Consider the following 18,342-nt stretch of genomic DNA (forward strand, 5'->3'; position numbering starts at 1 on the left):
TCACTCAGTAACGTCACTGTACAAACACCAGTGGACTGTGTGTTTTTGTAGAAATTATTGTGTCATGTCAGTCACACCGTCCTTACCTGCAGCGGTCGACAGCGGCTGCTGAGGCGACGTGTCTGGGATGCTCCACAGGGACAGTCTGCCCGCTGAGTCTCCCTGGATCAGCAGCTTATGGAAGGGCTCCCGTCGGCCGAAGAAGAACCGAGTCACAGGAGGACAGATCAGCAGCTGGAGGATGGTCAAAAAAAAAAAAAAGACATGTCAATATCTGAAAACCTGAAGCCCCAAAACTCCCCAATTACACCTGGAAAAGTTGTGTTGTGGGGGATTTCAGCCCAAAATTCATCAGAGCACTCACATTCTTCTTAAGAGTATTTTTCCCTTAAAGACTGCCCTTTGGAGTAAACAACAACTGGACATTTTGGACTTTATTAGTATAGTTTTTATGCCATATTGGTTCTAAGTCTGAGGGCCATGTGAAGCTGAAATGTTTGGTTTTGCTCTCTGGTTACCTTTATACAAACAGCAACAACACACAGCAAACTGCAGGAAAACAGAACCACACATCTCTGATTCACCTGGACATCTGACTCCTCTACAGGCTAAGAAACATGTAAAAATCATTTGATAGTAAATACTGACTAATTCTAACATGCTGTTTGGGTTTTACTGGGGCTTTCACTCAGGTAAGGGCTGATAGGAACAGTGATATATGAAGTGTAGCAGCGAAATAAAGACAAATGTAGCCACTACAGAAGTCTAATGATCACACCCCAACTGTTGCTTCAACCATCAGAACATCTGCTAATGCAGCACAGAGGAAGGACTGGTGGGGTTAAAACTACAGTTACAGATAGGAGGAGGGTCATGTGACTGAAGCTAACCAACTTATAAGTGGCCAACTGTCTTCCCAGGTGCTCATACAAACTAATACTTCACCATGTCTGACCTAATATGTAAACTATTTTCACCCTTTGACTCCTCAGCTGTTTTTGCTCAGTTTACACTACCTTTATAGCTATATAATTTAAAGCATAGTCACTCCATTCATTCTTAATTAGAAATGCCACAGTTATTTTCAGAGTAAGCTAGGCTAAACAGAAATGGCATCAATTGGTATGTGGTATTATACATGTTCTAGGTCATGAAATACAACACTCTGGTACTTTTTCTGTTTTTGTTTGTGTGTTCAGTTTTCAGTTCTCCGTTTCAGATCACATTCAGCGGGGAGGAACTTTTGAGCATCCAACAATTCACTTGTCAAACCTTATCACTGAACAGGAAACTTTTACCAAGCTTTTAGCTGGAGGAGCAGCGAGTTTCTTTGGGATTTGCGGGACTGGGGAAGCATGCCGGAGTGCTCGTTAAACTGCAAAAGCGAGATTTAGACCTGCGCTCCCAGACTTTTCTAGATCTGACACCGTGTGCTTGACCGAAACCTGGCTTGGTGGGCACATCCTAGATTGGTCACTTTAACCCATCTGTTAAACTCCTGAAGTTTGCAGACAACACAACGGTCATCAGCCTCATCCGGGATGGTGATGAGTCTGCATACAGATGGGAGGTTGAACAGCTGGCCCTCTGGTCCAGTCATAACAACCTGGAGCTGAAGACACTCAAAACTGTGGAGATGACAGTGGACTTCAGGAAGAGCCCCCCCAACACTGCCCCATCACCATACTCAACAGCAGAGTATGTACTTCCTGCACCAGCTCACAGAGTTCAACCTGCCTCAGTCTCTTCTCTGTACATCCATCACTGTGCGGTTTGGATAAACAGGACAGGAACAGAATACAATGGACAGTTAGGACTGCAGAAAAAAAAAAAAAAAAAAAAAAATCACTGGTGCCAACCTGCCCTCCATTCGGGACTTACATGTCCAGAGTCAAGAAACAGGCAGGAAACATTAAAAACACACTGGTAGCCACTACAGAACACTGCACGCCAAAACAACCACGCACAAGAACAGTTTCGTCCCACATGCCATCCCTCTGATGGACAGTTAAATCAGTCACATAGTGTCAATAAACCTCTAACACCAAAACTTCCACTTGCTTCCATTACATATTATATTTTTACAGTTTAAAATGCACACCGTTTTTAACATACATAAACATGCACTGTCACTGTCAATATAAATCCTACATGCTGTGGATAGACCTGTATTCAATTCAATTTTATTTATATAGCACCAATTCATAACAGAAGTTATCTCATTGCACTTTTCCTATAGAGCAGCTCTAGACCGTACTCTTTATAATATTAAATTACAGAGACCCAACAAATCCCACCATGAGCAAGCATTTGGCGACAGTGGCAAGAAAAAACTTCCTTTAAGAGGCAGAAATCTTGTACAGAACAAGACTCAATGGTGGGCAGCCATCCACCGCTGCCGTGTTTTGGTTTTGTGCGAGTGTGTGTGAGTGAGAGAGCGATTTTGGGGGAGGGGGGGTGGGGGAGAGGGAAGCACAATATATGTATACAATACAAATGTACACATGCATACAATGTACATAATCACCCATTACAAGTATATCCATTCAATATTTGTTTCTTTGCACTATTTGTATTGTTTACAACTTGCCCGGTGCATGCTCTGCTGCGACGTCAGTCTGTCTTGGTTGAACTGCCTGGGAAAACAAATCTCCCACTGGGACAATAAAGTCTAAATCTAATATTACAGAAACACTTGACTTGTATAAAGACATTCTATTTCATGTTGTTGGTCATTGGCGCTTAATACACATATACACACACACCTATTTTTTTGGCCCACATATTTGTGTACATAACAGTCTTACAGTCTTATTATTTACCTTTATTTGTTCAGCTTTGTTGTCCATTGTTCTTAGCTGTTATGTCTATTTCTGTGAAAGTACATTGAGAGCAAATTCCTTGCATGTGTCCACATACTTGGACAATAAAGCTGATTCTGACTAAGAGTCTACAACCATGCTAGAGGCTCTTTGAGTCTGAGCTTAGGCACAGCTGTGCTTTTAGCTAAATTATAACATCACCATGCAAATATGCTCTCAGTGACAATGCTAACATGCTGATGATTGACAGGTATGTTTACCAGTTTCACCATCTTAGTTTAGTGTGTTAGCATGCTAACATTTGGTAAATACAACTGAGGCTGATGGAAATGTCATTAGTTTTGAAGGTATTTGGTCATAAACCAAAGTTTTGGCCAAATTAAAATTTTGACCTGATGAGGGCAATAGAAGAAAAGTCAAGGGATCACCAAAGTTATTACAATTCACTCTGAGGGAAACATGAATGCTTGTACAAAATTTCATGATAATCCATTCAACAAGGACCAACTGACAGACTAACAGAGAAACATTGTCATCCCTATTATGAGTATTACAAAAAAGAGCTACCAATTAGAAATTGTGATTTTTGAACAAAATTGTATTACTTCAGGAACAGAAGCCAGAACTTCAGCTTTCACTTTGCCTCTCCACAATAACCATGTTGAAGAGACATTCTGAGCCTTAGTTCTGTTAAGACCTGGTTATAAGGAGTGTCTTTCTGATTTCTGACCAGAATGATAAGAGGTTTATTTAACAAACATCAGATAAACTGCACTGAAAATAATAAATTCTGCTGATTCCATTAGTATGTGTACTATCTCTATAAATTTTGGTTTAACTGGTTACAACTTTGAGAAGTGGTGTGATTTTTGATGCTAAATGCAGTCGAATATCTCACCTAAATCTGTCAATCTTCAGAGCCTTAATTGGTCTCAGACCTTCATCACATTTGTCTCTCTGGTGTTATCAAGAGGAGTGGATTAAGTCAAGTGTCTTTTACAGTGGCTACCACTGTCCATTAACAGGTGAGTTTCCCTTTGCTCGGTTCAGCAGCACTGTTAAGTGTAACGTCTGTCCACTGAAGGAAATCATGGACAAAATTCAAGAGCCATAAACATGGACAGTTATGTCAAATCTATCACTCTGGATACATGAGAGCCTGACGGGTTGAAACATGAGGTGGAAAACTCACCAGGGCTCCAATGTGAAAGTAGGACCAAATGAAATGATGTAAGTTTTGTTAAGGATCACCAAAACTTGGGCTGATTTTTGTCTCGTTACCAACCATGACAATGTGTGAGGACAACTTCACATGTCACTTTAACTGTTTTACAAGCCAGCTAAGCTCACAAGGTTTCTCACAATGGGTGCAGGAGTTGGCTTAAGCTGTGTCCTGGTGCCCTTCTGAAACCAATCAAAAGTCCAACGTGTTGCAGCTCATTGATTTTAGACCTCATTGATAAAACTAACCTCTACTGGAAAAAAATATCTACTGTTGGAATTGTAACACATAATTTCCATTTTGTTCATATTTCAAACTGCCACATAGTCAATCCAGAGGTTACTGGGGGATAGTGGTGGAGATAGGAGGAGGGCAGAGCAGCTTTTTTGCCATAAAAACAAGAACCCAAAAATCCAAGGAAAAATTCCAACAAGGTTGAAAATTGAGGATAATGTACATTTCCACAGCACTAAAAGTTGCATCCATGATACTGAGCTTTTAATATTTAAATATACATACAATGAATTCCACAGTTGGTGACTGTTCTTTACCTGAGTCACAGCAAAGAAAATGATACGTCAACTCTTTCTTGTCCCTAATATGTCTAGCACGCATCATTAGCGTTTATCCTGTGTGTTTCAAGTTTACAGACAAACACAAACTTTTTAGTCCAAAGTGACAGGCGCCTGGTGATGGTAAGAAACCAAATTTAATCCAAAATGTCATGGTATTCCTATCACTTCCTGTTGTGTATCTATGGTTTGTAATCTTTGGGTCATTTAGTTCAAAAGCAGCTTGGAGAATTTGAAGTATGAAGGCAGATGACAAGGGTGATGGTGCTTTTTTTAAAAAGGAGGAGTTTTATTTTAGTGAGAAGAGACCATGAAATCAGGTGAACCAAAATGAGGTCAATCCCTCAGTCAGGCAGGAAGGAAACCAAAGAGAGTAGCAAACAAAACAGGCAGTTCACTTTGAATGTCATTGACTCAGCGGCTAACACTTCTATCCAACATTCTGAAAATGAGTCTGAAGGCTAAAGTGTTACTTCTGCAGGGTAAAGGATCTGCTTTTATCTTCTTTCTTTTGCAGACATACAGATATTAATTATGGTGTTCCCCAAGGGACCATTCTTGGCCCACTGTTGTTTTCAATATATATATGCTCAATCAGGTTATATAGAAACACGTTCCATTTTTATCATGGATTCACACAGCATTTTATAGCGGCGCCCCTCCTCACCTGAAATAAAGACAACATCCGCTAATATCAGAAGAAATTACTATATTTTTATTAAATCTAATATTAGGTTTTTTAAGCTTCAGAGAAAATGAGCTGTGGCGCCACATCAGACAGCAAAGGCCACGCATTTGATGGGCGAGGTAATTGTTTAAACTATCTCTAATAACTACATTGATAAAGCGATGCATCAGGATCTGTCCGATTCAGCTGAGCAGGTGATTAATTAATCACAATGTACATTAGGTTTACAGTAATTAATCACAACAGCACCTCGCAATGTCAGAAATAAAGAAAACCTTTACCAGTTGGACACACATTTTAGCAAATAGAATAAGAATTATCAAGTTCAAGTTAGTTTAAAGTTCATATTGACCAGCTAATGATATCATTAATGCCATTTGACAATATTTTTTCTTTTTGCTCTGTTGTTTTCTATCTCTGAAAGAAAAACTAAAGACTTTAAGAAAAGAATAAATTAAAACAAAGGGACAACACTTTAAAGAGAGCAGAGTTCTTTAAATTCTTATTTTTATTATTAGTAATGATAGAATCCCATTTTTCTATGTACTTCTTACTTTGTGGTTCTTACTAAACAATAAATGTCATTCACACTTTCAAATGCCATTTTTGTGCTTTTGTTTCAAGATTTTGTCTTTCTATAATATTTTTCCAGTGCAGAACTTATAGCAATAAATGAAAGGAGGTCAAATTCCCTCTGATCCACTCACACACATAATAAGGATTTAACACATTTTCAAGTAGTAGTTAATCAATCTGGAATGATCTGCAAATCCTTATTATCAGGGTGCCCGAATAAGTCGCTTAAGACTCTCCAGTTGATCCAGAATGCTGCGGCATGTGTACTGACAAGAACTAGGAAAAGAGATCATATTTCTCCAATATTAGCTTCTCTGCTAAAATCCAGAATAGAATTTAAAATCCTTCTCCTTCAGTTATCAAGCTCCTCTCCTGTGGAATCAGATCCCAGTTTGGGTTCGGGAGGCAGACACCATCTCCACATTTAAGAGTAGGCTGAAGACTTTCCTCTTTGATAAAGCTTATAGTTAGGGCTGGCTTGGGTGAGTCCTGAACCACCCCTTAGTTATGCTGCTATAGGTCTAAACTGCCGGGAGACTTCCCATGATGCACCTCTTTCCTCTCTCCAGCTGTATGTATTTTTATCCCATTACTGCATGTTACTAACTCAACATCTTCTCTCTCCCGTAGTTTTGTGCTTTCTCGTTTCTCTCCTCTCTCCTTCTGTCGCTTTAAGCAGGTATTTCTGCCTCCGGAGATGCAGAGACTGGATCTGTGGTTGTGCCGTGTTCCTGCTCGACAACTGCTACTACAGTTATTGTTACTGGCTCTGCTACTAACTATTTTTCCCATAGCTGTCATTCCTATTATTACTATTTATTAATATTAACACTACAATTACTATTCTACTATTTTTTTTAAATAAATAAATAAAAATTCTATGTGGTCTTTGCTTTGTGCCTCCCTCTCCCCCCACCCCCCCCAAACTCACTCTCTCTCTCTCTCTCTCTCTCTCTCTCTCTCTCTCTCTCTCTCTCTCTCAAAACCTAACACGGCAGCAGCATAGCCCACCATTGAGTCTGGTTCTGTCCAAGGTTTCTGCCCTCTTAGAGGAAGTTTTTCCTTGCCACTGTCGCCAAATGCTTGCTCATGGTGGGATTTGTTGGGTCTCTGTAATTAATATTTTAAAGAGTACGGTCTAGACCTGCTTTATAGGAAAAGTGCAATGAGATAACTTCTGTTATGAATTGGCGCTATATAAATACAATTGAATTGATATTGTTGATTGTGCAAACACAAATTCTCAGCTCGGTTATGCTAGGTAAATTAGCATTAGTCATGATACCGCAGAGCCCTTTGAGTTCTTATATAGGCTAAAAGGATAAAAATACACATCATGAGACTGACTTCACCTCCCTGTTTATTACCACAGTGCAGGGTGAATGTAAGCCACTGAGTAGATGTCTGTATTTTCACTGCTGTTCTCACAGTTTGCTCCTCTTATCTTCGGTTATTATTTTCTGGCTGAGGTGCAAAGTCACAACTCACGTTGACCGTAAACCTAACACTATTTACAATTTTTAGCCTCTTATTCTCAAAAGTACATTTAAAACTAGGTCTGTACGATATGAGGAAAATCGACGATGTGCAATGTTCAATGTTGCAATATATGCGATATGACTTGCGATAAATAAACAAATATTGAAGTGTGCATATTAGCTATACAGTTGCCTATGTTAGCCTGGTTGTCTTTAAATTCAGAACAGGATTATAATTGAATATTTTAAATATAACTAAATATTGTTTCTAGAGCAGCAACAGCAAAGTCACTATATAAACTCAATAATACCTCAATGGAAACAATTCTAAAATGTTAATAAAATAAATCATATACACCAAAACACCTTACACATTAAATCATATACATCAAAATGAGTGAAAATTTGAAAGAATGAAGAATGCAGACATCAGTCAGTTCTTCCTCCTGTCCTCTGTCCCAGTTTTCCATACCCATCCCTAAATTGATGAATGATTTTTCTTATTTATCGCGTTTCAGGTAGTCTTTTGCGTTGTGTTTATCGCGCATGTTCATATTGCGATGACAATGAAAATACAATTTATCGGTCAGCACTATTTAAAACCTCCCACTGATCTTAACTACTACACCCGACTATCTACACCTGACACCAACCTCACTTAAAAAGAACCATACCACTATTTGACCTTAACATTGGCAGTGGTTTAAGTTCATTTCTGTAAAAATCAGACATTGAAACTTGCTGCAGAGAGATAATTATTTAAGATAACATTTAGTTATCTTTATTTTTGCAGTGCAAAAAATATGAGATGATTGAAATGATGATTAAAAGTGATTAGGGGATTGATTGATCATTTAACTGGAAGAAACCTTTGCTCCAACAATTCTGATCAATTTGTCATCAAGTCATTTGAAAAGCAAAAACATCAAATATTCTCTGGTCCCAACTACTCCTATGTGAGAATTTGCTGCTTTTCTCTGTTTTATATCATTGTAAACTTAATATCTTTGGGTTTTAGACTGTTGTCAAACAAAATGAGACATTTGAAGATTTGACCTTTAGGAAGGTTCGGGGGCATTTTTCACAATTGTTATTTTATATATAAAATTTTATATACACTAAACAATTAACCAAGTAATACAATAAAAAATACTTATCCATTGATAATGAAAAATAACTTATTTAAAGCCCTAATGTTTTATAAATGTTATATAGTAATATTTGCAGAGCCAATTCTGAAAACAAAAAAAGGTGCATTCAAGGATGCTCTGACTTCTAAGACCTAAGAATATTTTATAATACAATAAACAACAATCGACCAAATTCACACTTTACTTAATACAACGCTCATGTTTGCTTATTGTTAGTCTTCTGGTCTTAATTTACAAATATCCCATCAGTACAGGACATATACTGGACCAAATACTGGATATTCAGCAGTTATATAAAGAATGAACAATTTGTAGTCAACGGTCTAAAACATGCTCAACCACTCGTTTGGTCCTTTAACTAGTATAGTACTTTACTTTCAAAAATCTAACTTGAACCATTTTGCATACATTGTATGTAAAATGGTAAACATTTGGCTCAATTAAGACACACAAAATGGCATGAGTTTGGAATCAATTACTCTAAAGGCTAATAAAATGGTACTGGTGTAAGCGCTGTAATTATGTCCATTTTAGCTTTTGCAGCTTCCTGCCTTTGGTTTTCAGTCTGCATTTACTGGAGCTTACTGGCACCTCTATAGGACGGTGACGGTATAGCAGCTCTGCAGTGTAGCGCTCCAAGTCGCACCCGCTCATAGGGAGGCACATCGCCTCCACAACCAGCTCCTGCTCCTTCTCACCTCCTTCTCCTTTCTTCTGAGAGGAGTGAGGAGGTCAAAGGAGAGGGCATGGCAGCATCAGAGGACAGGACAATAAAAGGAACAACAAAAATAACAAAAAGCACAGGCAACAAATAAATATCTACAAGACAATAAACTATAAATACACATATAACAACAACATACCGAAGGTCCAAAATAAAATCATAACTACGCTGAACACACAAAACACCAAGGGTCAGGCGCACACACATGGATTAATCTCGATCATTCACCATCTGATTTAAGACTAAAAAGTTACTGATGATTTAGCTATTCTTAGTAAGAAGTAGTAGTAGTATAGTGTTGTTAAAATGTTGGTAAAAGCTGGTATTCAAATAATGGCAGAATCTAAAAACAAACAATAGGCAACACGATCAAATAAAAGCTGGTCACTTATGAATTACCTGTTCTATAATGGCTCATGGCAAATTCAGTAAAATGGAGATTTCACTAATTGCAACAGTGCACCAATAGAGTCATGTCATAGTCACCACTCTACAGGTCAAGTGTCTGTTTGGAAGTAATTATGGAATGAAAACAGAATTCATGTTACAAATGCTTCTACTTTTTTTCCAATTGCTGTTAAGTTACCATCAATGAAAGTTACCACTTCCTGCAGATGTTTAAAATTAAAAGCCTACCAGGAATGGGAGGGATCATTTGTAAATTACAGTAACAATGGGCAAGAGGTAGTGGATCAGATAGAAAGTGTATGTCAATATTGTTTAGCCTTAATTAAGTATCATTATATCTCTGGAAACAGGTACCTCTAACAGCTACATCATTAGCGAACAAACGGCATCTGTCTATTATTGGAGGGAAAATATTGGAGGGATTTATTATAATTTGTCAGGCACAAAAATTACAAAAGCTTAGTTTACAATATTTTTGCTGAATATTGCAATGTGTTATGGAACTAACTGTCTTTACATAGTTCCCTTTTTAATAAAACAAGAAAAATCAGTCGTGTTAGATTGGAAGCTGAAACAAATTTGCTGAAATTTCCAAGCATTTGATTTAAATTTCCACCTCTCGGTTTAGTTTTAAAGCGTCAAACATGTGTTTATGATAAACTGATGAAGGACAGGGGACTGACCTGTTTGTCTGAGTGGTCGGCAACACTGTAGACCAGCGGAGGGATAGAGCCTTCTTTGGTTTTCCCAACATCACTGCGGAAATGTTCACTAGCAGGCAGACAGCTGAGGAACACACACACACACACACACACACACACACACACTCTCAATAAGTCTAAGTTTACAGTATTCGTGTAGCACATTTTAAACGCTTTCAGAAAAAGCCATGGATGCCTTTTAACTCCTCTGCTTGTACAGCTCCCATGACTTTAGCTGAGCATGACAGCGTGTCTGTGCTCTTCTTCTGCGGTGTTCACACAATCATGTGTAGGGATCACGATACGGAGCAGTGATGTGAGAGCCGGAGGCGCAGCAGGTTTACCTGGCGGGCAGCTTGTAGATGTAACTGCAGCCATCTTCGGTCCAGATGATGACTTTGTCTGCGGCAATGAACTCTCCTCCAGTCCAGGCCTGGTCGTTGTCACTCGGTACTGAGCAGAGCAACGAGTAGTCACCTGCATCAAACACCTAACACACACACACACACACACACGAGAAAAAGAAACACATATATTCATTGATGTAGCTGTCAGCTTGGGCAAAATTTCAGGTTCATGCAGTACTCTACTCCAGTACTTGGTGCATAGTATTACTTAGTGGTATTGCAGGTTCTTACCCTCCAGTACTTGGAGCAGACAACCAGCAGGCTGCTCTGAGTGAAGGTACAGAAGGAAATACTCTGACAGCCGTGACAGTAGATGGGTTTGGACTCTTCTTCAAACACGGGGTCCAAGTCCTGAACACAAACACGAATGAATACATCCATCCATGTTTTCATCACTTCAGAGGACATTACATTGACTTCCATTCATTGCCTGGAGACTTACCCTAACCAGTACTTGCGACTATATAAACAGATTTATGTCCTGACTAATACATGTGCACACGCACACGCACATACACACACACACACACACACTTAGAGCCTGATCTGATACACATATCAACATTTGAGATTGGAAAAAAAAAAACAAAAAAAAAAACAGATGATATATAAGCTGATATTTCTTTTGATTTGTTTCTTTGTTTGGATTTTATTGGGGATAATAAATTTAAAAGGTGGATTTATTATTAGTGTATGTTCACATATAATTCTAAATTAAATATTAAAAACTTACTATAATAGTCATAGCAAAACTGTCAAGGTCTGTGTTCACTTCCACTTGCGTTTAAAAATGTTTCCAGCAGTATACACCTGACACAAAACTGATGTATTGTTTTTAATAAGCAACATCTGTATGGTGGTGTACCTGCATCCTGCTGACCTCAGCTGTGATGATCCAGACCTTCAAAATCCCTGTCACTGACACTGCCACCACTGTGTCCTCTATATAGAGACAGAGAGACAGAGTCAAAATCAAAGCTGGTGCCTCATGGTCAATCATACAAATCTTTCCCTGTTACAGTTTACATATAGCATATTAAAATTACATTACGCATGGTAACATGCTAACATGTTAGTGTAAAGTGATCATTTAGCATATAACAAGATAGATTTATTGATAATTTTATGCAGTGTTGTATAATGAGATTTAGTTTTGTAGTTCCCTTTATGCTACTCTAATATTAACATGCAAACATTGCCATTCATCTAAAAGTAGAGTATACACATCAGTGTATGAATGCGTGTGAATGGGGTGACTGTAATACTGTATGTAGTGTGTGAAGGCGCTATACAAGTACAGTCCATTTACCATTTCAATGTTTAACTATTTGCATGTTTTAATGCTGTTTTTAATATTTAGTTTTATATCTGTATGGTATTGTATTTTGTGAAGCACCTTGTAACTCTAGTTTGTAAAGGTGCTATAGAAATTGTTTATTTTTTAATGAATTAATTATTATTTTATTATTTATTAATTATTATTATTATTATTATTAGTCGTAGTAGTAGTAGTAGTAGTAGTAGTAATCACTACTTTAAGAATAGCAAGAAGAAGAATAGCAGCAGTACCATCTTAGGGATCATGATGTTATCAATGCTACCTTTAGAGTTTTCTTTCTTATCATTTTACAAATCTGAATGCAAAATGAAAAGCAATAGTTAATTTATTTCTGAATCTGCGCTTGCTGAATTAAACAAGAACAAGAGGAGGAAGCTCTTGAAGCTGCCATTTCAGCGGAAGCGATTCATATCACTATTGTTTATGTTTATCAAACGTCTTACAGAAGCAACCAATGCCACCAACAATGAAGATGGTCATCATAATGTGTCACTGTTCCCCAAACCTGGAAAGACCAATTCAACGTGAACCACTACAGGTCTTTAAGTTTGCTTAACAATGCTTATAGACTATTTGCAAAAATATTACCAAAACATCTAGAGTTGTTCCCACCTTAATTCAACTGGATGAAGAGTGGTGAGTATGACATGACCACGTCAGGTGTTGTAGAAGACTAGAGGTAAATCCAACCCTCCCTAAATGTTTAATACCTGGCCTTATTAGTGACCAGCCATCTGTCTCTGCCAGCCACGCCTCAGTCTATTATTTGAGACTCATGCATACCAGTGAGAATTTACTATATTAACACAGACAGTTGCAAACTACTCAAATGGCTCTTCTAAATGCCTAATACACTTTTACATGACATCCTTTACTGTGCAAGGTGGTAATTTTAAATAAGCATAGCTCACCTGACATTAAAATCAGTTTGGTGATAGAAAAGCAGACTAGCGAAAATATAATCATCTGTAATATCGCTACGGTTCATTTGATTACAGTCAAATGGACTGTACTTGTGAGGCCTTCTGTCGTAATGGTTTTTCTTATAGACCTTTTTCCACATAATTTTGTCATGTCATGGCACGAAAAGTACAGGTGTTATTGATAACATTAAAAACAACTGCATTCCATTTAGGTCAGAAAGTTCCAGGGTCCTGTTATTGTGCATGCTGGCTTACTGGGACACTTGATGGAACTGAGCCGTCATTAACAAAGTTTGTTTCACCTGTGCTTTTCCTTCTATGACAAGTCAAAATGTCTGACGTGAAAAAGGTCTATTGTACGAGTTGACTAAATGTCGGTTTTAACGAGCTGGCATCTATCAGGTTAGCAAAACCATTTTTTTTTTTTTTTTTTTTTTTTTTTTTTAGTTGACAAAGAACTCATATTGTGCACTGAGTGATGAAAATCAATACAAGGAAATGCAGCTTTATGAGCAAATACTCAGTGAAACAACTTTTAAAACGTCTCTGCGGATGGGGTTTAAATTACGGGAAGACCAGCTGGAGAGCAGCAAGTAAATGGGGCTGCAATATTTGAGGGGCAGGAGATGAAAAAAATCACAGACATACTGGTAGGTGCTCCGAACAGGATTAAAGTCACCCGACCTCCCCTAGAGAAACAGACCCCATCCGTTTAATCTTCTCTTTTCCAGCTCCACCTCTGTCTCTCACCTTGTGTTCGGTGGGATCGGATGATGCTCATGGAGCTGATCCAGTCAGGAGAAATCTTGGACACCAGCGAGTACAGGACCTCCAGGCTGGTTGCGTCTACCACAAGGATTTCTGGGTAATGGCCATTACAAAGCAGACGTCCCTCCCTCTGAGTGCCAATGGTGAACTGATAGAACTGGAGAACCACAGAGAAGGAGAAACATGGAGGACAGATAGAGAGGGAGAGACCGAAAGGTGAGAAGAGATGGGAACAGGAGGAGGAGAGAGTCAAATAACCACAACCTGATCAAAAAAACAACATTGTTTTAGCCTTTCAGCAGCTTCAAGGGCAAAACCCCCCTTTCCTGGTATGTTTTTAATGTGAAAAATCTGCAGGATGTGTCGATTTTCACTCACAGTAGCTTAATAGCAAATCGATAAACAGCAAAGTAGAAGTGATTGGAAATAACTAATGAATAAAGAGTATTAAAAAGAGAGTTAAAAAGAGAAACAGAGCAGCAGAGTGGGGAGTATGACATGACTTTGATGTACTCATCAAATTAGTGCTGTGGAAACGTATATTATGATTACCATGTGAGCTATACTAATAATTGCACACCCCTCTGTTTTTTATCCATCCATTATTAGCAACTGGCCTTCATTTGTTTGTGTTTATGTGAGACTAGGCCAGTATTTGAATACCAGCTTTTATATGAGAATTTAGGGTACGTGAGTGTGTGACTTACTTGTATGTCAGTGTGAGCACACGCCAGCTTGGTGAACTCTATACAGCGTCCATCGTTCACATCCCATAAACACATCTCTCTGAAAACATGAACAGAAGTTAGACATAAAGGAGTAGGGAATTATCTGCAATTAAACTTACTTCCTGGGGTTTATATTTAGAGCTTGTGTATCACCTATTATATCTGACTGATATTAATGTTTTTTTGTATATATGGTAACTGACAATTTCATTTAGCAAAGTTAAATAAATACAAATATTTAGAAGACAAAAATAAGATGATAGTTCATTCCCTTTAACAGTGATAACAGTTACAATGGTCAAGTCAGTTTATCTATAGAGCACATTTAAAAACAACAAATGTTCTACAGTGCTTTACAGAGACTACTTTTATATGATTGCATTAAAATACTCTATCCTTCTGTATTTTTATCAGATCTCTGTGTACACCTCAGTAGTGCTGTAACCACTGATAAATTGATGAGTCACCTGACATGAAAATAACTGATTGCAATTTATAAAATCCTTTAAGTATCTTAGTCATTTTTGTCAAGTCAAACTACCAAAAGTGGAAAACACAAGCTGGTTACAGCTCCTCATGGCAAAAATAAGGCTGGCCTAAAGTACTGAAATATTTGATTGTTACATCTGTATTTAAATCACAAGTCAGTATTCTGCGGCTTTTTTGCTAGCCTAAACTACAATGGGCCTGCATTATCCAATATTAGAATTGCAATAATCAAACAATAATGAAATGAAATTCAACGTTAATGCCATTACGATTCTTAAAACACCTGTAGTCTAGTTATGTCAGGCACAGAAATTGTGTTATTTAGCTACACAAATTAAATTACAAGACAGAAACAGATCAATGTGATAACAATAACAAACTAAGAAATAACGCAGGCGACATCTGGACAACTGGTGTAAAAAAAATAAAAAGAGTAATCCTGGATGAGTTTTAAAAAGATGTTGGGGTTAAAAATCAAAAGTCATTCTGTTATGCCATTTTAGAACAAGCAATCATCGTCTATATGATGAAAAAGTCCTCACCCACTCTCTGATGCACTGACAATGTACTGTTTGTCACTGCACGCACTGGCTTTAGACAGACAGGTGATGGAGGCTGTATGACCAAACAGCATGGCTCTGGGACAAATCTGAGCAGAAAACAAAAATTAACAGGGGCTTATAATAAGACCACGAGAAGCAGAGCAAATAAGATATAGGTAACAAATGCACACACAACCACTAACATCATCACCACCACCATCATCATCACCCTAATCAGTACCTCCAGCTCAGGTGTCATGTCCCAGAGGCAAATTTGTCCATCATGGCAGCCGGTGATGATGGTGCCGAAGTCGTCCATCACCAGCAGACTGCTGATGCAGTGGGTGGGAGCCGTGCGGCCCCAGAGCACTATGGGTAGAACCAAGCTGTTCCCCGACATTATGCTGATGTGCCTTGGGATCAAAATGAAAGCGATGAGGCACTGATCTGAAGACTAGCAGTACAGATGCCATTGTAAAAAAATGACTCAGCAGCATTTATCTTTTATTTTATCCTGACATTACAAATTTCATATTTGTACATTATTTTTGTGTGTGTGTGTGTGTGTGTGTGTGTGTGTGTGTGAATTGTCATCATTCTGTTGTTTTATTTCTGCAAATAAGCTTGATATTGTGATGTCAAAATGTTGTATGTTTTCTGGAAAATCAATTGAAAACCTTTTATAGATAAAAGAACCTGAATGTCTGTCTTTGGCTGATCCAGTGAATTCAAAAAAAAAAAAAAAAAAAGGTACTTCATCACAGTGAGCAAAAATCATGCAAATTCAATATTGCCATAAAGCAGACCTGCTCATTGATTTGCAACATTGCCCACAACGGTCTAACACAAACAGAGATATAGATACTTTGGTGTAAACAGCATAAGAATTAACAACAGCATGTACCACTATATTGCCCAACCATACTGTAGAGACAGAAGTTTCTAAACATTGATTTTCAAGTTATTTTACTAGTTTATAAAAAATATGGTCTTGCATCACCCTACCTACAGTAGCTGTCATGTTTGTGATGTATAAGTCAGGGAGGCCTCTCAGGCTGACAAGTCTTTCAGCTTTCTCAAAGTGTAGGTAGGCAGATTTTAAATGTTATGATCCAAGCCATTGGAGCAACCTGCCCAAGGAAGGAAGTGTTGATATCTTACCTACCTTTTTAGCCTGGCTTTTGCTTGGACTGTTTTATAGCCATTATGACTTTTATCTTTTTACTGCTTTCTCCTTAATTGTTAGTATTGCTTTTTATCCAGTTTGTTTTAGTTTTTTTTATTTCACATTACGTTTCATACTGACATTATGTTTTCCTGAGCATCAGTCTCCCACTGTTTTACTGCTTATACTTGCACAAATATGCATGAAAGGTCCTATACAAATAAAGTATGATAGATTAAATTAATTGATTGATTGATTTATACACAAGGTTTTTCAATGTGCCGACAGGATCGTGGGGCATTTCTACAACTTGCAAATTAATACTTCTTTCATATGTTTATATGTTGACAGATGTTTCCACCAAGATTAGTAGTTTATAGCCAGGGCATGCTAAAGATGCCAAACACGTAGCACGTTAGTATGCTAACGTTTAGCATGTTGGCACATTCTCGTACAGACAGTGTAGTACATGCTGACATTAACATGAGCATTACTCGCCGTATACACAATCATTACGGCTTGTCAAATCAGCAAATTAACGCATTAGTCCTGTCATAGTTTGTGTTTTCGTGCTTCATTTGAACAATTAACCTTGGCGTTCAGGTTTACAGGCTGCGCAGCAACGTTTAGGGAGTAAAGGGAGGTACGTTTAATTCACAGTCAGCTGCAGGACAATCAATGACACCTAGGAGAAAGCCAGCAGTGAAGAATTCTGCAGATATTTTAACTTAAAGCTACCTGTCCCTGACTATCAGACGTTAGAGGACAGATCAGCTGTGCAGTGATCTGTAAAACGCTAACGCTAAACTACACCTGCAATGTCGCGACTACCGGGTTAGCAACATGGCTAACGGAACCAAAACACAATGTTGAAAATTGTATATACGTACCAGAAAAAGGGGTCCTACTGGAACATTTCCTTCAATGGAAGGCTTGTCTACGTACTTTTCCCACCGTGGCAAATAAAAACAGAAATGATCCTCCTTCTCGGCTTGTTTTTAGCTGCTTGTTCTGCCAGCTGATCACGCGACAATTGAATCTTCTTCTTCTGCTGCTGCTTCTTTTTCTTCTTTGATTTACTAGCGGGCTACAAACCAACGTGCATGCCGCCACCTACTGCATCGGAGTGTGTAACATCATGACTTTAACCAAAACTAAGAAACGGGGGAAAAAACAAACAACAAAAATTAACACTTTATAGATTTTAAATTCCATCAGCACATGTTCAACAGATTCCTTACAGTTACAAGTCTCACATTTATCTGACACTGACTTTTTCATGGTTTACAAGGTAGCACTGAGTCTTGTATGTCCTAGTCTTAGCCTAGAAAAGATAACAACTTCTTTCATACATTTACCTTGATTATTTCTGACTGACAGACTTTTGGATTATATAGTATTCTCTACCCTTATTGTCATTATTCCATGTTTCCTTGCAATCTCATTTCCCTCTATTCCAACATGTGCTGGTATCCAACAGAAATGAACATCTATTCCTAGTTGCTGCAGATTTAGAAGGCTCATATAAACCTCGATTAAAAGATCCTCTCGGACTGTTTCTCCTGACTGTATGCTTTGTATTGCAGCAGCAGAATCTGAACACGCCACCACTTTAATCGGTTTAACCTCCTCTACCCAC

At 38.1% G+C, this 18,342-nt stretch overlaps 1 protein-coding gene across 3 annotated transcripts in view; it reads right to left on the minus strand.

Annotated features, from left to right (window-relative positions):
* Positions 1–17,786, minus strand: part of LOC122865207 (WD repeat-containing protein 7) — a 174,773-nt gene extending 156,987 nt beyond the window's left edge. Inside the window, exons 1-10 of one of the 3 annotated variants that reach the window (XM_044173313.1) lie at positions 17,594–17,786; positions 15,780–15,951; positions 15,539–15,645; positions 14,487–14,565; positions 13,762–13,936; positions 11,630–11,691; positions 10,981–11,100; positions 10,687–10,832; positions 10,325–10,427; positions 87–234 (exon numbers count right to left, since the gene is read on the minus strand). In XM_044173313.1, the coding sequence (XP_044029248.1) occupies positions 87–234; positions 10,325–10,427; positions 10,687–10,832; positions 10,981–11,100; positions 11,630–11,691; positions 13,762–13,936; positions 14,487–14,565; positions 15,539–15,645; positions 15,780–15,938 (1,099 nt within the window). In that variant the 5' untranslated portion in view covers positions 15,939–15,951; positions 17,594–17,786. Of the gene's footprint in view, positions 1–86; positions 235–10,324; positions 10,428–10,686; positions 10,833–10,980; positions 11,101–11,614; positions 11,692–13,761; positions 13,937–14,486; positions 14,566–15,538; positions 15,646–15,779; positions 15,952–17,593 lie in introns of all 3 variants that reach the window. The other 2 variants (XM_044173312.1, XM_044173314.1) reach the window with 2 other exon arrangements.
* Positions 17,787–18,342: the final 556 nt, after the last annotated feature.

The sequence above is a fragment of the Siniperca chuatsi genome, linkage group LG18 (genome assembly GCF_020085105.1).
Source record: "Siniperca chuatsi isolate FFG_IHB_CAS linkage group LG18, ASM2008510v1, whole genome shotgun sequence".
NCBI classification, from domain to species: Eukaryota; Metazoa; Chordata; class Actinopteri; order Centrarchiformes; family Sinipercidae; genus Siniperca; species Siniperca chuatsi.